Here is a 20607-nt window from a genome sequence, read left to right on the forward strand (position 1 = left end):
TAAGATAATGAGCATTTTGCTAAGAGTAAGTCCAGTGTATAAGACACAAGATTGGAGCACGAGCCCATCCCAATTCCTCCTGTTATTGCTGTTCTGGGCCAGTCTCATGCAGCTCAAGTTGGCCACAGGCGGCAGGTGCAGCCAAGGATGACCTTCAGTTTTGACCTCCCTGCTGCCTCCTTCAAGTGCTGGGTAACAGGTGTGCCCCTCTACCCTGTTTTGTCTGGTGCTGGGGACGGAGCCCAGGGCTTAAGCATTCGAGGCAAGCACTGTCTGAACTGAGTCACATCCAAAGCCTCCAGGCAAGGCCAACCTAGGTTAGACTATGTGTGACCCTGAGGAGGAAGTACTAAGGATCTCCCTGCTTTAACTTTAAGAATGCTTCCAAGTAAATAAACATTCCTGAGACCTTAGAATCTTCCCTCTGCAACTAGAAAGTATTAATAACTGTTTTACTTCATCTAATCGACTTTTACAATTTCATAACCCAAGTCTTCAATTTTGACAGTGACAAAAATTGAATTTTTAAAAATAAAAATTTAAAGTCAGCAAGAGCAAAAGAATAACAAGCAAGTACCAGTACAGGACATGTTCAGAAGTGTCTGCGACACCACTGAAAGCAATTTCATAACAGGAGAGAGGAGGTGGAGAAAAGGGGTTCATCCACTCGAGGTAGCTCCCCAGAACCTCACGGCATTTTAGCCAGCAATGTCCTTCTCTTCCACTATAAAATCCTGCCTTGCAGACTAGTTGCCTAGTGTGTATCAGGTGCTGACCCAATCCCTAGCACAAACCAAAAACAATACAAGCACCATTACCCTATCCATTCGATTGCGATGCCGAATTTCCAGTTGTTCCTTAGCCTTCTGGAATCGGGCGTGCTCGTTATCATCCGCTGAGGTCTCAAAATACACATCAACATCATTGGTTGGCAGGGGAGTTGGGGGAACTGAAACAAAGTCACAGAGGGAGTTGTCTTGGGGAGTCAGGCAGATAATAAAGCACAGGACCCACAGGATGGACTCCATTAGTCTTGTGGCTTTGCTAGAAAGTGCAGGGTGGTGCCGCCTGCCAAGACACCACTGCTAGACTGCAGTGGGCAACCTTCTTGGCATCCTAGTCACTAACCATGCTAGTCCATGTTAATACAGCAATTTATTGGCAGCCCAAAGCCCTAGCATATCTTTAGCACCCACAAGGCATTTTACCTAGGACTGAAGGACCAAAAAAAGAGAGAGATACCTGCTTCTACAATCTTCCCTTCAGAGCTTGAAACCTAAAAAATGCCACCCTACTGTTTATTGCTAATGGTACCTAAATGGAAACCAGAGCTGAAATTAGATCTCATGGAGACATTTCCACAAAGGTCTCCACTTTTAAGGAACAGTTTCTTGTCTTTTTTATGGCAATCTTTGGGCCTTAATTTGGAGAAACTGGTTCAAGTGTGCATTCGTTACATACAGGCTGGTGGAGAATGTCCAAACCACTCTAGTTCTGTAAGACTCTGAGGCCTCTGTCCAGTAACAAGGCTAATGAAGGTTAAACTAAATTTCTTTATTTGATGAGGACACTTTCTACTGATGGGAAGATGCTTTGGTCTTATTTGATTCAGGACACTGACTGAGGATGCTTCAGTGTCCTCCAGAGCACAGATCCAGCAAAACAGAAATCTCTTTGTCCCACTGCTGCTTAAGCATGAGCTGTTATGGCCCCCAAGGCGAGTGACTGTGTGCATCAAGGACTGGTGGGCAAATTCACTTTGTTGTAATGCATAGTTTTAACCCATAGAGTAAGGGAGAAACTGATTAAAAAAAAAAAAAAAGCTAGAAATCAGCCAGCCATTCCACAAACTTCATCAGAAGCCACTTGCCCTGCCCCCTTTAATTTAGTAAGCCTTATAGCTGTAATCTTGTGATACTTTGCCTCTCTGTAATTTCAAAAAAGATCTCAGTATCTTACGTTCAAATGAATTAAATTACAGTATGGGGTTTTTTTTTTTTTAAATTTTTTTTTTTGGTGAATTCTTATTTATCTTAATTTATTTATTCTTATTTTTTTAATAGTGTTTTGGCTGTATATCTGTGTGAGGGTGTTGGATCCTGGACTTACAGACAGGTGTGAGCTGCCATGTGGGTGCTGGGAATTGAACCCAGGTCCTCTGGAACAGCAGTCTGCGCTCTTAACTGCTGAGCCATCTCTCCAGCCCCAGTATGTTTTCTTAGTAAATCATATTCCTCTAGTGTTTATTCAAAGTTCAGTGAAGAATTTCAAAACTATTTGTGCCACTATATACACAGTCATCAGCAACACACATCAGAAGTATAAAGGCTTTCAGCCTGGCCATGGTGGCGCACGCCTTTAATCCCAGCTCTTGGGAGGCGGAGGTAGGTGGAGGTAGGTTCGAGGCCCGCGTGGGAGTTTCAGGACAGCCAAAGCTACACAGAGAAACCCTGTCTCAGAAAAAGAAAAAAAAGGCTTTCATGCGGTGTGAATGGTTGCAATCTCTGGGCTGGGAGAATGCAAACCGTGAACCTAAACACTCCCCACAACGAAAAGCACAGTAATCTGGAGACCTCCTTCTAGAGACATGAAGTACAGGTGAGAATCATGACGGGCTCAGCCTACCCACTCACCTCAGCCCCGTTAAGAGACACAATGTGCCGGGCGGTGGTGGCGCACGCCTTTAATCCCAGCACTCGGGAGGCAGAGCCAGGTGGATTTCTGTGAGTTCGAGGCCAGCCTGGACTACCAAGTGAGTCCCAGGAAAGGCGCAAAGCTACACAGAGAAACCCTGTCTCGAAAAACCAAAAAAAAAAAAAAAGAGACACAATGTGATCACAGAAAAGCTGCTACCTATAGGTCTTCAAGGCTCTCCAGCTCGAAGTGCATACACCACTGCTTCTCTTCAGCCGAGCTCTCCTGATACACAGGAAACTTCACCTTGTGACAAAGCACTGTCTGAGCTTTGGGGACACAGAGTATCTCCACATTCAGTGAGATCATCAAGGGGCCTCAACTCCGTAAGCATTAGCCCAAAACAAGGTTTGTACATTCTTAGCTGAGTTCTTTTCAAAAGTAATCATCACAAGAATTCTTCTCTCTAAATCTTTCCTACATAAATTTGTGGATGGAAGTTCCCATGGCTCATTTTTTTTTTTTTTAACGTTTTCAGGACTATTAAATAAAAGTAGTCTTCTTTCCCCAGTGTAGCTGGGATGGAAGCAATAAAAGCACGCCACACTACATTAAGATCTTAAACATCTCTGGGAAGAGGAAGAAGAAAGTCTGTGAAGATATCCAAATGAAAAACTATCAGAGGCTCCAGCAAACACCAGGGACAGACAGCATGATGAGTCCCAGAAACTGCCTGGTCTGAGGATTTTCCTGGCACATAAATTAACACTACAAGACAGGATCTTAAAGAAAGTACTAACTAGGAGAGAAGAAAAACTTGCCCAGTTTAACATAAGCCAACTCCACTGAAGCACTGCCCTTCCTCTGAAACCAAAGCTACACACAATCACAAGTGCACACTTCCTAGAGCCCTGCAAAACCCGTGTGGCCACAATATCAGCAAAGCCCAGTCGAGAGGGTTGGGCACAAAGGAGGTATTTTAACACTCTGGAATCCCCTAAGTCTCCTGTTGTCAGTCCTGTGGAGGGTGGGGGTCCCAACAGGCAGCATGTAGTACAGGGGTCAGCAGCAGGTTTGGTCAGAGTCAGAACAAGAGGCGAGGCCTCAGGCACATGACTGGGCAGCCCTCAGTGCCACCATGCAATTGCTCTAGGGTCCCTTTCAACAACAGATGACCAGAGGACACAGCTGCCTCCCCTGATGACACGAACCCCCACTCCCACGGCCTATGAACTCTGCGTCCACGAGAACCAACAAGGCCTGGCTGTGCCACCCACTGCACCAGGGTGGGCATACTACCACTACCAACCATCAGTAGACACACAGGGAGCACGGGACACCAAAAGCTGAGCTCACAACTGCCAGCAGGACACAGAGCCTTGGTCTAGAAAGCACAAAGATGGGGGAACGACTGACAGCAGACACCCGAGTCAGCATAAACATGACAGATGCAGTCACAAGGACGGCAGGAGACAGAAGGCGGGACAGGATGGCACTGCTGTGCAGGGCCAGCACAAGGCGGGACTTACTCATCGCTTTACACACAGCCATACAATAATCCTCAGACTCAAAATTGTTCCTGTTGCCGCCGCAGCCGCCATATATAAAGCGTACGCACTTTCCCTTGGAGAGGTCGAAGTACCAACGAGGCATCACAGCCCGGCAGGGCCCCGTCATCGCCTCCTGGGAGCAGACAGCTGTGTGAAAATGGTCAGAGTGTCAGCAGGGCAGAGGCAGTGCTTCAAATGCTTCACAGTGCTACAGGCCAGCCGGGGCAAGGTGGGAACCACAGCTGGCCTAAAAAGTCCTGACTAGCCTCACTCACCAATCCAGGCAGACAGAATCACCTTCATGTGATGAAGACATTTAGGGAGAAAGATAATTTGACTTTTCTGGTCTTTTGCATTGAGTCTAGATTAATACCACAGGCTGACAGAAAGGATCTGCTTGTGGGCCTCACACTTCTGATCTGTGCAGTGGTGACAGGTGCCTGCTTTGTTTGTTCTGAGAGCTCCTAGGATCAAAGGAGTCAGCGTGGTTAGAAAGGCCATTTGAAGTGGTAATTCCTGCAGCAGGGGCTGAAGCACTTGAAAGGATCAGTGTTTCCACTGTCACAATCTCCAAAGTAAATCGCACACTACTAGACAAGTATTTTCCTCCAGCTGAGTCCTAATTCTTCAGATCTTACATGGTTTCAAACACACAATCAGCAGTGATTCTATGTAATGGCTCTGGAACCATCATGGCCTTTTCTCATTCAATTTTATCCTATCCACTTTTACAAATGCCTGACCAGAAGGGTAGGGTAGTCTACAGACAGGAATACACATGGGGAAAGAAAAACCAAGCAAGTCATTCCCTTCTAGAGAGACGGTTCTTGAGCAGCACCGAGTGGAGCAGGCCCTGGACGACAGCACATTTTAAGCAGGCTGTGGAAGAATCCCGCGAGTCGCTGCTTCTTACTCTCTAATTAGAGCCTGTAATGCCAACTTCTGCTTTCTGGTTCATTCTGGCTCTCTGCTGGGCCTACCCAGCTGCTCCTGCTGACAGCTCCACTGCCACACTAGAGAAAACTGCCTTCCTGATGGTGCAGACGCTGCTTTGCCTTCTGAGACTTACCCACAGTGAGTGATGAGAACACAACTTCCAAGTAAAGAACCATGTGGATCTTACAGCTTTATACTGAGTTACCTTTCACATCGTGAACAATGTCCTTGTCTGAAATAGTGCCATCGCTGCTGGGTTCAGTTGGGTTCTCCTCATTGTAGTCGTCTCCTTTAAAAGAGTCATAGTAGTAATCACGGTCTTCCACCACTTCCCCTTCCTCCTCATCCTCATCCTCCTCATCTGCAGCTGCTTCTGTGAAGTCTTCCAAATCTGCTTCAGTAGGAAATTCACTAGAGGCCATAAGCCAAAAAGGAAGGTTAGTAGCAATTTCTAAACACAAAGCACAATTCCCTTCCCTATTCTGAAACACAAAAATAGAGACAGGAAATAAGCTCATCTCACAGCCCTCAGCCCAACTTTATTGGCAAAAGGGAAGTTAGTGAATACAGATTGCATTAACCTATGGAAAATAATATGGTTCAGGGGCTGGAGATGGTTCATTGGTTCTTGTGGCTCTTGCAGAGGACCTGGGTTCAATTCCCAGCACCTACATGGACTCACAACCATCTATCTCTAATTACAGTCCCAGGAGATTCAGTGGCCCTCTTCAAACTTCCAAGAGCACCAGGCACAAAAGTGGTGCACATACATGTGTGCAGGCAAAACACTCATACACGTAAAAAAAAATTAAATAAATCTTAAAAAAATAATGTGGCTGGGTGGTGGCACACGCCTTTTATCTCAGCACTTGGGAGGCAGAGGCAGTCAGATCTCTGAGTTCAAGGCTAGCCTGGGCTACAGAGCAAGTTCCAGGACAATCAGGGCTACACAAAGAAACCTTGTCTCAATAATAATGGTGATGATGATGATGATGATGTAGTCCAAAGACAAAAGGCACAGGTTTTCATATGTTCAGGTTATGACTAAAATAAGAAGCAAATGGGATGAAATTTAGCACAAGGGCACAAGGGGGACCCACTGTCCTGGTTGTTGGGATTTTTGTTGTTTTGTCAACCTGACATAAGCCAGTTATCTGAGAAGAGAAACCTCATTTGATAAAATGCCTCCAGCCAGACTGCCTATAGGCAAGTCTACAAGGCATTTTCTTGATTAATGATTGATCTGGAAGGGCCTAGTCCACTGTGGGTGGTGTCACCCTAGACAGGTGGATAGGGGTACATAACGAAGCAAACTGAGCAAGCCAGTATGCAGTACTCCTTCATGGTCTTTAATTCCTGCCTTCAGGTTCCTGACTTCCCTTCATGAAGGACTGAGAAGCTGTACAGTAAAATAAAGCCTTTCCTCACCAAGCTGTTTTTGGTTAGTGTTTTATCACAGCAATAGAAATCCAACTAAGACACTAACCTTACTTATCCAGCAATGAGGGACCTTACCTTATCACTTTTACAGAAGGGAAAAACAAAAAACAAAAAAAACAAAACAGGGCCGGGCGGTGGTGGCGCACGCCTTTAATCCCAGCACTCGGGAGGCAGAGCCAGGCGGATCTCTGTGAGTTCGAGGCCAGCCTGGGCTACCAAGTGAGTCCCATGAAAGGCGCAAAGCTACACAGAGAAACCCTGTCTCGAAAAACCCAAAAAAAAAAAAAACAGGCTAGTCATGGTGTCACAGAACTTTAATCCTAGAACTCTGGAGGCAGAAGCAGGCAGATCTCCAGCTCAAGGCCAACCTGGTCTGTGTAAGGAATTCAAGGCCAGCTAGGGCTACATAGACCCCTACCTCACAAACATACACTTACCCTCACCCCCTACTGGGAGGCCCTGATAGTCAGAGGAAGCAGTCTACCATGGCCTGGCAGCTCTCTCTGAGCTCGGCAACCTGGAGGGCCACCCTTCTCCCCCGTATGGGGGGCTTTCCACTCTCTATCCGACCTTATTTGGAGAATGTCTGTAGGCCTGGGTGCCCGACTTATCTCTAGTGTGACCCTTGACACAGTTCCCTGCAGAAGCTTTCCCCTTGCTGCCCATGGTAATTAGTTTAGACATAGCACTAGGAGCTTTAGGACAGGACCGTGCTTCCACATATTGTAACTTAGACTTGCACTAGAGCTTTAGATAGGAACGTGCTGTTTAATGCACATTAGATGTGCCTCTGCCACTGTCCCCATCCTTTATATCTCCCTTCACTCTGGAATACAGCTGCGCTGTCTCCAGGAAGGCTATTTCCACTGTGCTCACAAGGCCGTACACAAAGCTCTCTGTAGCCACTTCTGCCCCTTTGTCCCCTTGGACTGGTGGCCAACAGACCATGAAGAAAAAGGGGACCCTACAGCCCCCAATCAAACAAAATCAGGAAAAATGAGTTCAACGCTCTAAACAACAGTTTACCTTTTATCAAGATCATAGTCTTCCTCTTCCTCCTCCTCCTCCTCTTCCTCCTCCTCCTCTTCTTTGGACATAGTAGAGTCAGAGTCAACAATCTTTGTCTGAGGGCAGCACACATACTCAGTACCGTGGAACTGGTCTACCCCACAAGGCAGCAGCATGCCGTAGCTATATAAGGTCATCCCCTCAGTCAGACATGCCTACAAGAAACCCACAGACCATATCAGAACATTTCCATAAGTCCCTGGATCCCTAGCTTCACCTAAAAGAAACTCTTATCAAAACACTAGGTGGTAATGCATTCTCTTCTGGACACAATAACTGTTTTAAAAAGAAGTTATCATGCTATTATTTTAAGAAAACTTGAAGTTTTTACTTAATGTATAACCTCATGTGAGCCAAAAACTGAAAGACCAAACTTAAGATCGAAGGAACAATGTAAAGAGTTTCAGGAATTAGTAACAGTTAAGTCCGTTCAATGCCATTACTCCTGGGACAGCCACTACTTGAGAATCTGACCAAAGACAAAATGACTGGAGGACATCAGAGCAAGAAAGGGTACCTCCTTACCAGAAGAGTGAAACGGCACCCAAGCTGGCCTCGCGGTGCTTGTGTGCATGCACACACCTAGGCTGTCTAGAGCTGGCTAGTTCTGCACTGACCTTAGGGGCCAGGATGCCTTCCTGGGAGCCCTGCTGACAGCACACATTATCAACTGTCTTTTAACAACCCCCATCCCATTCTGTGGCTTGCACATGCTAGACAACTGCTCTTTTTACTAAGCTAAATCACAGCCCAAATGAAGGAGAAAAACTAAAGTATTTCTGTTCCTTTTTTGGCAGTGCGAGGAATAAGTGAAACCCAAGGCTTCAAACATGCTACATAAGAGCTCTGCTACCAGTTTATCTCCTTGGCTCACTGACAGTTTAAACTCTAGGAACAGACTTGCTCATGCTGTACCTCGGCACAAAAACATCCATTCTTCTCCCAAGTGTTTTTTAAAATTTTTTTACTTATGTGTTTGTCACATATATGCAGGTGATTGTGGAGGCCAGATAAGGCCATCACATCCCAGGGACCTGGTGTTACAGGTGGTTGAGTCACTTGATGTGGATGCTGGGAACCAAACCCAGGTCCTCTTGGAGGGCAGGAAGCACTTATACCCACTGAGCCATCTCTCTCCAGCCTTGTTCTAGGTTTTTAATTTAACACAGAAATACCCAGATGTGGCAGTATAACCCTCTGAATTCCAGCGTGAGGGGGGGTTAGGTTGAAGGATTATGATGAGTTCCAGGTCAGCAGAGCTATATTTATCAAGTACCAGGCCAGCTAGAGCTACATAGCAAGAATCGGTTTTTAAAAAAGGCAAAAAGTAACTGAAAAACATGATGTGGGTGAACAGAAATGCTATCTCTTCTGAGGAATGGTAACAGCCTGTTCCACATGTGCTCTTACCTCCTTGACGACGGTGTGCCAACGCTGGTGCTTCTCACACACCTCCATCCGCTCTCGGTGGAAAAACTGGCAGTTTTCTGGAACCAGCAGAACATCACTAACGAACTCACCCACTGGGGGGAAAAAGCCTTTGTCAGAAGCAAATCTGGTTGTGATTCAGGGCGTAAACAGTCTTCAGAACAGATTTTCCTAATAAGGCCTGCACAGGCACCTGCACAGCCAGGCATATATAAGCACATGTGGGCACCAGAAGAACCCCCACCCCACCAGGGACGCTGCCACTAACATTTCCAGGCTACAATCCTGTGCAGGAACTACAGCAATACCTTTCAGGGGAGATGTAAGCAAGAGTGTCCTCCACGATCACCCCAACAACACATATAACCATTTCTCATGACCAGTGTGTGGGCACTTTCTACAACCATTAGAACAAGTGATACAAGTAAAATTTTAAGTGAGTGATTAATCACCAAAGAGAAAGGAACCTTTACAATGAGAAAATGCCAAAACCTGGTCACTGAGATAATGTTCCAATTATGGACAAGCTGACATCTACAATGTCCTAAGAGTCTATCAGTATCACCTACAGTATTTCTGCCAAAATTAATTGAATGTAATCCTAAAAAAAACCAAATCCAAATTCAGAGATATTCTACATTTCAAATCTGTAATATATGTTGTTACTGAGTATGTGCATATGCACAGGTATGTAGGAGACCCCCTGGAACTAGAGTTACAGGCAGTTTTGAGTTGGGTAATGGGAACCACTCTGGTCTTCTACCAAAAGCAAGTGTTCTTAACTGCTGAGTAAACCATCTCTCCAGCCCTTAGGAATACTTTATTAAATGTGATGGTTTGAATGAAAATGTCCCCCATAGGGTCACAGGGAGCGGCACTATTAAGAGGTGTGGCCTTGTTGGAGGAAGTATGTCACTGGGAGGTCTCAGATGCTCAAGCCAGGCCCAGTGTCTCACTCTCTGCCTGCTGTCTGCTGATCTAGATGTAGAACTCTCAGCTACCTCTCCAGCACCATGTCTGTGCCTGCATGCTTCCATGCTTCCCGCCATGATGATAATAGACTAAACCTCTAAATTGTGTCAGCCCCAATTAAATGTTTTCCTTTATAAGAGTTATCATGGTCATGGTGTCTCTTCACAGCAATAGAAACCCTAACGAAGACATTATACAAATGGTCTGGACTCAAAATGTATTACTGTCATTGAAGATGAGAAACTCCCCTGGGTCAAATATAATGTGTGATCTTTTGTTAAAGGAAACTATAGCCAGGCAGTGGTAGCACACGTTTTTAAATCACAGCACTGGGGAGGCAGAGGCAGGAGCATCTCTGTGAGTTTGAAGCCAGTCTTATCTACAGAATGAGTTCCAGGACAACCAGGGTTATACAGAGAAACCCTGCCTCAAAAACAAAAAACAACTAAAAAAGGAATACTAAAAAGGAGATTATTTGAACATTTAGGGAAATTTCTTAAAGTGTGGTGACTGTATTATCATTATACTGTAGACTGCTCCTGCTTTCAAAAGCAAGCTTAAGTTATTTAGAAGTGAGCTGTTTCAATGTCCCAACTTACTTTCAAATGGTTTAGCAATCAGGAGTGTATGTGGGCCAGGCAGTGGTGACCCAAGCCTTTTATCCCAGCACTCAGGAAGCAGAGGCAGGCAGATTTCTGAGTTCCAAGCCAGCCTGATCTACAAAGCTAGTTATAGGACAGTCAAGGCTACACAGATAAACCCTTTCTCAAAACAAAAGTGTATGTGGGAGGTGCTGAGGGGCTGGGAGAAGTCAGGAAAAAAATTAAAAATCTAGGCAAAGGGTAGAGATGTTCACTGCTAATTCTTTTCTCTTTAGGTCTCACCTTTGGAGGGATAGAAGGAAGTCTGGCTTGCTTCCAGATACAGTGATGGGGACTCCTGCACTGACTGTTACACAGATGGGAAGAAGATGGATGTGAAGATTAATATTATTACTAATTCGAGAGAGAGAGAGAGAGAGAGAGAGAGAGAGAGAGAGAGAGAGAGAGAGAGAGAGAAACTGAATTACTGCCCAAAGATTCTGATTAGGCCATGTAAGGGTGGCCTCAGTAACTTTATTTCCAGGTGATTTTGATTCATCTGTTATGTCCATACAGGGTCTAAGCAGAATAAAATAAAGAGGGGCTATGTGTGCTTTCTTTGCTAGGACAAAGATCAAGTAAGGAATATGGGAGAGCAAACAAGCTAGCCTGAGGTTAGGTATGGGGAGTGCAAAAAGAAAGCAAAGTGAGCCAGGCGTGGTGGGTGGTGGCACGCAACCTTTAATCCCAGCACTCTGGAGAGAGAGGCAGGCAGATCTCTGAGTTAAGAGGCCAGCCTGGTCTACTACAGAGGGAATTCCGGGATAGCCAGGGCTATCAGAAACCCTGTCTCAAAAAATAAAGAAAAGAAAAAGAAAAGAGAGAGAGCGTATGGACACAGTATACTAAGAAACGATGTCTGGCTCAGCTCTGAGAAAGTCTATGCAGAACCATGACCAGGTCTGACATCATGCCTGGGTCTGCCAGTTAAGAAAAGGGGGAGTCACTCATCTGCTAAGTGGGCTGTGGTGGTTTGGATGAGAATGGCCCCCACAGGCTCATATAATTGAATGCTTACTCATCGAGGAGCAGCACCACTTAAAAAGGATGAAGAGAGGTGGCCTTGTTGGAGAAACTGTCACTGCAGGTGAGCTTTGAGGTTTCAAAGGTCCAAGCCAGGCTCTTCCTGCTGCCTGCTGATCCAGCTGTAAAACTCAGTTCCTCTCCAGCACCATGTCTGCCTGTGTGCTGCCATGCTTTCTGCCATGATGATAAAGGACTAAACCTCTGAAACTGTTAAGCCAGCCCTAATTACATGCTTTCTTTTATAAGAATTGCTGTGGTCATGGCGTCTCTTCACAGCAAAAGAAAAGGGATGAGGAGCCTGTGCCTTTATCCTAAGGTTCAGCAGTAAGCAGTCTCCCTGCATGGAAACAATGTTACACATGACAACAGGCTTTCACAACACTGTTAAACTCAATTGGGCTGGAAAGCAGGAACAGCAAGTCAAGTTAGAGAATGCTGCTCTTTCGGACCCTCAAGACCCAGGCAAGGTAGAACCTGTATATAGTAAGAGTCAATGCACCTTGATTTATAACCTCTACCTTTTTACATACAATTGTAACATCAGGAGAAAGTGAAGTCAGCGATTTCACTACTTCATGTATATTCTATAGAAAACAAAGAAACATACAGAAATGCCTATATAATGGAGTATTGTGTATCCTTAATCTACTTGCATAACATCTTGGATACACTCCCAAATGATGGCAAATGTACCCTGGTAGTGGTCACTGCTAGAATTCTGCCCTTACTCCAGTTGCTTGACCGCACATGCACAGTTCAGGAGTTGAGCGGAGGGTCTTGTGTCTTATGTCATCAGTGTGCGCTGGTGATTACATAGGCATGGCATGGTGACTCAGACCACCCCCCCTGTTCTGCTCTATCTCTCCCCACCATCTTTCCCTCCCACCACATACGCTCCTTTCCCAGGCCTGGTTCTTCTCCCCCACCCTCTTCCTCCTAATGGTAGGACCCCAACACCACTACACATGTAAATAAATCTACTGCAGGAGTACTGCCAGCTGCAAGGAAGAACCATTTATGGGGCTCGGCAGGTTACAGCATAGTCAAGTCTGGCTGGTAAACCCCTGGCAGACACCTCTGAGGTCAGCAGGGTTCTATGGAATCAACTCCAGATTCCCACTGCAGAAACACTAACCTTGCACAAGGATCCATCCTGGCACCAGGGAGAATGTCTGGGGGCTATGGTAAATTCAAAGGCTAAAAGACTTGAAAAGGAACACCTGTAATGATGCACAAGCCATAGAATGTCAGATATGACTACACTCATGCCCCAAATACCTCAAGTTTTACTTTTTCATGCAATTCTGCCTCACTTGGGTCTCTCTCTGATGTTTTATAGTTAAACAGAAGGTTCATTTTGAGGCAGGAAAAGATTGAACTGTGCCTTCTGATTAAATATACCACCTATCATCTAACAAGTCACACTGGTTGACAGCATGGATGCAAGATGCAGTGAACAGACACCTACTGCTAGTGCAACATTGGACCTGATGCAAATCCTGCAAGCAGTTCACTTTCAATTTGTGATCAAGACACTGCCCTTGGCACTGGAGATCTAACTCACTTGGTAGAATGCTTGTTCAGCATGCAAGAAGCCCTAGGTTCAGTCTCTAGTACTGCCCACCCCCCAAAAAACCCAAACAAACCAAAAAAAAAAAAAAAAAACAACACCAAAAAGTCAGGTGTGTGGCATGTGCCCCTAATACCAGCACAAAGGAGCTGGAGACAAAGGATTATAAGTTCAAGGTCATCCTTGGTTACATACAAGTTTGAGGCCAGTCTGGGCTGTATACACCCTCTAACAAAACAAAAACAAAGGAAGAAAACATAATTCTTTTCTTTAACCTAGCAAAAACAGTAAGAAGCAAACATCACCCACAGCAGACAGGCACAGCAGACCCCTCCCTATGCTGCTTAGGGCACTGCGTGGACAGACCCAAAAACACATTCAACTTTCAAATCCACAAAATGGCCACAACAAAACAAAATGGAGGGGGAGGGGCCTGGAGAGATGACAGAGCCTTTGAGGAGACTCAGCTCTTCCAGAGGACTCAGGTTCAATTCTCAGCACCCACTCAGTGGCTCACAACTGTCTATAACTCCATTTCCAGGGAATCTGATGTCCTCTTCTGGCCTCTGAAGGAACCAGCCACAGAGATGGTATGCGTGTACATACACATACATACACACACACACACACACACACACACACACACACACACACACACACACACACACACACGCAGGCAAGGCACCCATACACATAAAACAGAAAAAAGAAGACAGAGGTGAGTTGGAGAGATGGTCAAAAGTGTGTATCGCTTTACAGAAGACCTGAGTTCAGTTCCCAGCTTCCAAATCTGGTGGCTCACAATCACACCCAACTCTGGCTTAGCTCTAGAGGGAATCAATGCCTCTGCTTCCATGGGCACCTGCATTCATGTGCACATTACTCCCATACCTAATTAAAAGTTGAATCTTAAAAAGAAAAAAAGAGGTAAGAACTCCACGACATCCAAACCAGTTAACAGAGGTGCCTAATCAATATATAGCTACTTTGTATTTGTTCTCTCTATCTTCTTCAGATTTGCCAGGTAGTTTTTTTAGTTTTTTATTTGTTTTGTTTTGAGTCGGGGTCTCTCCATGTAGCCCTGGCTATCCTGGAACTCACTATGAAGACCAGGCTGGCCTGAAACTCAAAGAGATTCTCCTGCCTCTGCCTCCAAGAGCTATGATTAAAGGTGTATACCACCATGATTGACTTTAAAATAAATGTATTTATTATTACTTTGTGAGAGAGTGGGTATGTGTAGCAGTCAAAAGACAACTCTTGGTAGCGGGTTCTTTTCTTACACTGTAGATCCCATGTCATGTGCTTTTGCCTGAGACATTGTTGTTCCTAGGCAACAATATCTGTTTTTCTTTTTTTAAAGACAGGGCCTCACTATGTAGACCAGCCTGGCCTCAGACTCACAGAGATCCACCTGTTTGTGCTGCCACCATGCCTGGCTTGAGGTTGTAATATCTTAAAAATGATTTCAGGCTGAAGCCAACCTCTTTCCTATCATCTCTCTACTCCAATATGCAATATTCATCTCAGTACATGTAAAAGGACCCACTGTGACTCTCTGGGTCGATATGGGTATAGGACTCCACTGTTTATTATAGTCTCACCCTTGACATACAGTGTAAAAAGAATTATCAATAGGAGCCAATGGAGGCTCAACAGGTGAAGATGCTTGCACTGAGAAGCTTGTTGCCTGGGTTTGATCTCAGACATGTAGTGGGTAGCTGTTCCTGCTTTGACCTGGAAATACTACCCCCAGTGAGGCTTCTGGTAACTGTCATGCCTACCTATGATCTGCCCCTGAGGCAGGGCCAAGATGAGAGCCCTTAAGACCCAAGATCCAGATGTGCCAGCTCTCTTGGTTCCTGGTGATCCCGGATGCTAGATGGTAGACCAAACAGAGTTCTCCAGAGAATACCGCTGGACTGCACCTCACCTCTCCCGGATCCTGTAACCAATCCCTTTACTTGTAAGTTACCCCAAAATAAACCTCTCTTTAACTACATGGAGTTGCCTTAATAAATCCCAAATTAGAGACATCCTCCCCCAACAGTGGAGGGAGAGATGTACAAGTTGTCCTCTAACCCTCACCATACACACTGTAAAAATTAGTAATAGTTATTATTTTCTGTGGATGTAGAACATTACTGCTAGAGTATAAACCATTTAATTGAATATTTCAAAATGGGTAGGTTACTTAGCACATAAATTGTATTTTTTCAAACCTATTTTTTTTTTAAGAAACAGAGACTGATTATTCACGATGCATGGAGCAGAATACATCAGAACTGGCTGGCACACTCACTGTGAGCTTATCTGGCATCTGTGTGGTATACTCATGTGTGTGCACATATTCAGGCCAGAGGTAATGTTGGAGGTCTTCCTTTTGTCTCCATCTCATTTTATGAGACAAGGTCTCTCACTTAAGGTAGAGCTCACTGCTTTGGTTAAGACTGGCTGGCCAGTAAGATCACAGTCTCCATCCCAACCCCAGCCCCAGCCCTGGGGTTATAGATACATGCTGCCATGTCTAACTTTTATGTGGGTGCTGATGATCTCAATTCAGGTCCTCAGGGTTTGCAGCAAGCTTCACCCATTGAGCCCCTGGTTTTTAATACATACAGAGGTCGATATGGAAATGCAGATCTAGGTCCACGTATACATAACACACATATTTCTTAGCTCTGTTGGACAAATGGGCCAAGAAACAGTAACAGCCTTGACAGAACTAAGCCACAACTAATGTCCACCACCTCAGTTGCTAAATACCATTACCACTCAAACCAAGGCTAATTCTTGAAGAAATGGCTAACTTCAGGAGAGAAGGGGAAAAAAAAAAAAAATCACAGGATGGGCATGTTTTATACCAGAGAGCAGATCCTCAAAGAAAGATAAAGACATGTTAAAAGGACACAGGAACATAAATCAGCACCTAATGACATGAACACCAGCAACATTTTACTCAGCTGACGAGTTATCAATAGTAGCATAGCAAATTAACATTGTTATTGGGAGCTGTGTGATGTCAATTTTGACACTGCTCTCAAAAATACATAAACCAGAGGCTGACAAGATGGCTCAGCAGGTAAAAGCGCTTGCTGCACAAGCCTAGTGACCTGAGCTCAATGCCAGAACCCACACAGGTGGAAGGAGAACGCCAACTCCACGAAGCTTGTTCTCTGACTTCCACATGTACACTGCGGCACATGCCGTCTCTTGTTCTCTGACTTCCACATGTACACTGCGGCACATGCCATCTCTGCCCGCATCATTCACACACGCAGACAACACTAATAAACATTTTCAAAAAAGCAGGAAGGACAGACAAACCCAAGCTGTCCAATGGTGACGCAGTGGGAAGCAAAGGCCAGGCAGTGAAGATAACGGGCCAGGCTACAGGAGGGTCCCATCCTGGAGTTTCTAAGTCATGCTAAGGAAAGAGCTTCAGCATTATTTACTTGGATAAAGGAGAAAAACTACAGAATCTTATGCATGGACACAACTTGATCTTCACCTTAAATCACCAAAGGCAAAAAGCTGGGAGCACGGCAGAGAAACAAGCATGCAGGCTGCCATCACAGTCCAGACAAGAAGTGACAAAAGGCTGAACACGAGAAGAGGAATCTGATGGAAGATTCCTTGATTTTCTTGATTGTCAGCATCCTGGGTGTCTTAATGTTTTTGTTTTTTTCACGGCATCTCTGAATCAACACAAGCTTGAAAGGTAAGTAGTTAGGCCCAGCAGCAGCTCACTATCAGGGCCTACCGCCTTAGCACAGCTGCCCACTGTACAACTAACCTCCACAATGCACGCAGACTCAATGCTGCCACTTCCATTTCATCTCAGGTGATGCTCATGGGACTGACTTTTTAATCACAGAAACCATGAGAAAACAGTGTTAGGAAGAGAGGAGGTTGTTCAAAGACTCAAGAATGATCAAACTAAGCTGAGTGTAGTGGCACATGTGTTTAATCCCAGAACTTGGGAGGCAGGCAGATCTCTGAACTCTAGGTCCACATAGAGTTCCAAGACAGCAAGGGCTATACTGTCACAACTAGGGGGCTAAAAAAAAAAACAAAACAGACTGCTGAAACTGGACACACACACACACACACACACACACACACACACACACGTCGAGTGTTTCAGTTAACGTTTGAGAATTTTACAGACACATTTCTCGGAGCCAAATGAAGGAACACCGTCTTAAAGCACATCATACAAAGATTTTAACACATTCCACGTTACACTGCAAGACGCTCAGATTGAAAGGAAATGGCTAAGCACACACAATGTCCTCCCTTTCCACTAACGAGTGCTATACAGCAACCTAAAGCTGCTGCAGACTTTGTGCAGTTCTTGGTCTAGTTCTTCCTCTGACTTGGCCATTCTTTCTCACTACATGTAAGCCTAATAAAAGCAACCTACTCATTTTGCTGATGTCTGTACTTAAGGGGAAGTTTTAATGAAGTGAGGGAGAAAAATCTATTTTTGCTTTTTGTTTGTTTGTTTTTCAAGACAGAGTTTCTCTGTAGCCCTGGTTGTCCTGGAATTCACTATGTAGACGAGGCTAGCCTCAAAGGAATGCACCACTACCACCACATGGCTGAGAGGAATAAATTTCACAGGTGGCTCAAATTAGATCTAAAGAACTCCTCAGGTGTCAAGAGTTAGTCTCCCTCCCCTGTGTTACGACTATTTTGGACCAACTACAAGTGTTCTACACTTACCAGCATCTGTGACCCAATCTGTTCTTGAATCTCGCAGACTAGACTTACTCACATAGGTCAGGCAAGAAAGGGCTAAGACGACTGCATTCACTAAGTAACAACCCCGTTTCTGAGGAACACACTGTCAAGCTGGCACTACATGTTAGCACCAACAAAAACGTGGCAACACTTGGGTAAAGCTCCAGCACTTCAGAATGGCAGGTCCACACAGCATCTGGCCCTGGCACCTGGCCACATGCCATGAGTCATTTTCCTTTCCCGAGAACTACCACTAATCTGACTAACAGCCAATTTGAACAGGATGAACTGTAGGGAACAGTTTTCCTTGGCTGATTTCTTTAGCGCTATTTCTCAACTATCTTTCTTAGCACTGATTTCAAATGGTTAATGTTAAGGGTAAATCTGCTTGCTTGCAGGTAATGCTTCTCTTCGGTGTCCTGGAAAAGGCTTATCCTCCAGAGACAAGAGGTTCACAATGGGAGAGGCAGTTAATTCAGAGAAGTCTACCAACAACACAAAGAGGCACCAAGTACCCACAGGAGAAATTCCTCCAGTAACTTTATTTTAACAGATGTAGAGCTATTTTACTGGGAGCCAAGAATAAAGCTTACAGGATGGGGAGGAACACTTCTAAAAGACAACCAAAGACAGTACTTACCAAGACACTTGAATGGAATGACGATGTGACTCTTGCACTGTTTTTTGTCCCTTCGGCACCAGCCATCAATACTGACTGGCTGGTTTGCTTCCATCACATTTGTGATCTGCAGCTCTGGATAGATCTGTTTAAGAACAACAACAACAATTGGTGGCACATGCCTTTAATCCCAGCACTCGGGAAGCAGAGCCAGGCGGATCTCTGTGAGTTCAAGGCCAGCCTGGTCTACAGAGTGAGTTCCAGGAAAGCTACACAAAGAAACCCTGTCTCAAAAACAAAAACAAAAAAAAAAACAAAAAAAATTAAACTATTCTACGTTCTAACAACAAAAATAAAAAATACTCAACTATTAGTTTTCCTTTGTTGCTGTTTATTTATAACAGATATTATTCAATTTCCTCTAGTCAAAAGGTTTTTTTTTTTTTTTGAGACAATGCCATCAGCCTTAGCCAATTGGAGAACAGAATCATCTGACTTGCATATTTTCTAACAGCATATGTTTTAAACTGATCATTAAACCTGCCTGTGACTTGTCAATCTTAGCCACATTCATCTGGATGGACATGGGGTCCCTTGGCACCAATGATGTGGTTGCTCCCTGAGCATTTCCATAGCATGTACAAGTCCACAAACTTGCCAGCATTGTTCTGCATGTGGAGGCTGCACGTACTCCCTCCAGTTCCAGTGAGAGCAGACAGGACAAAGGCTAGCTTTCTTTTGATATCTTGTATTTCTGACTCCTCCCATGGACTGCATTTTAAAAGGGAATCTGGACTGGGCGGTGGTGGCGCACGCCTTTAATCCCAGCACTACAGAGGCAGGCGGATCTATGAGTTCGAGGGCAGCCTGGTCTACAAAGTAAGTTCCAGGACAGGCTCCAAAAGCTACACAGAGAAACCCTGCCTCAAAAAAAAAAAAAGGGGGGGGGGTCTGTATGTAAGGCAAATGCAGCAGGCTTTCAACCCAAAACAAATCTTACTGGGTATCAAGTTCACCCACAGGATGTGTGACACTCCTGAGCTCTTGAAGGGAAACAGAGGCAAGTCTATCAAGTACCTGCTAATGGAATTAAAACCATACTTCACCACTGGTCCTACATGTGAGGCTTCATAAGAAGTTAAACTCACATTCTTTTGTTACTGAAGCAAAGGGTTAAGTTGACTCATAGCTAGAGGATCCCTCACAACACTGGCAGCTTTCTATGAACAAGCAAAAACCACAAATACACATGTGACATTTTGCTTTCCATCTTCCTAAAACAGAACTAGGTACCTACCAAGCTTCTGCAAAGAACTGAGCTCACAACACAAATAAGCAAAACCTCCGCAATATCTAAATTTGGAAACGAAAGGGACTGGAGCTCCAGTTCTTAGTACTCTGGTCTTGGGCAGGGGAACACATGCAGCCCTGACCCAGAAAAAGCAGCGGGTGTTAACTTTCTGGCAACTCTCACCTCCTGGCAGTACTGAAGAACTTCTTCCTTTGTTCCAAGGCAGCTCTTGGTACCTGTTGGGTCAGGCTCCCATTTCCCAGTCTGAATGTTCACATGCATGTTCAGCTTCCCACAAAACATCGCAATCTGAGGCTCGGCAACAGCAAAGCCCGTCCCAGCATTGGCTGCAAGAGCCTATCAAAAGACAAACCAGAGGTTTCAGGTTTAGTCAAAAGGTATGCAGACAGGCACAGCCACTTCACAGTAAATACAGGATCGACATCTTACAGCTAAACTACTCAGTACAGTTCTGTTTGTTATGCTTCAAGATCTGAAAGCTGAAAAAGAACCGAAGGGTGGATGGAAGCTACTGAAGTATGAATCCTATGTGGTCTGGGAAAAAACAATCTCCAAGATGGCTTAACAGGTAAAGGCACTTGTGATGACCTGAGTTCGATCCCCAGGACCCATGTGGTGGAAGTAGAGAACTGACTCCTGCACGTTGTTCTTAGGTCTCCATGTGT

General features: G+C 44.9%; 1 protein-coding gene and 1 pseudogene across 5 annotated transcripts in view; both read right to left on the reverse strand.

The window, feature by feature from the left end:
- Aplp2 (amyloid beta precursor like protein 2) overlaps positions 1-20607 on the reverse strand; it is a 73088-nt gene that overhangs the window by 17808 nt on the left and 34673 nt on the right. For 3 of the 5 annotated variants that reach the window (XM_042280611.2, XM_042280610.2, XM_076575920.1), the window contains exons 2-8: positions 20105-20278; positions 18652-18775; positions 9039-9151; positions 7587-7783; positions 5326-5531; positions 4164-4331; positions 819-949 (exon numbers count right to left, since the gene is read on the reverse strand). In XM_042280611.2, coding sequence (XP_042136545.2) covers positions 819-949; positions 4164-4331; positions 5326-5531; positions 7587-7783; positions 9039-9151; positions 18652-18775; positions 20105-20278 — 1113 coding nt within the window. The remainder of the gene's footprint in view (positions 1-818; positions 950-4163; positions 4332-5325; positions 5532-7586; positions 7784-9038; positions 9152-18651; positions 18776-20104; positions 20279-20607) is intronic. The other 2 variants (XM_042280613.2, XM_042280612.2) reach the window with 1 other exon arrangement.
- On the reverse strand, positions 18970-19432 carry LOC102917108 (small ribosomal subunit protein eS21 pseudogene; annotated as a pseudogene).

The sequence above is a fragment of the Peromyscus maniculatus genome, chromosome 7, assembly GCF_049852395.1.
Source record: "Peromyscus maniculatus bairdii isolate BWxNUB_F1_BW_parent chromosome 7, HU_Pman_BW_mat_3.1, whole genome shotgun sequence".
NCBI classification, from domain to species: Eukaryota; Metazoa; Chordata; class Mammalia; order Rodentia; family Cricetidae; genus Peromyscus; species Peromyscus maniculatus.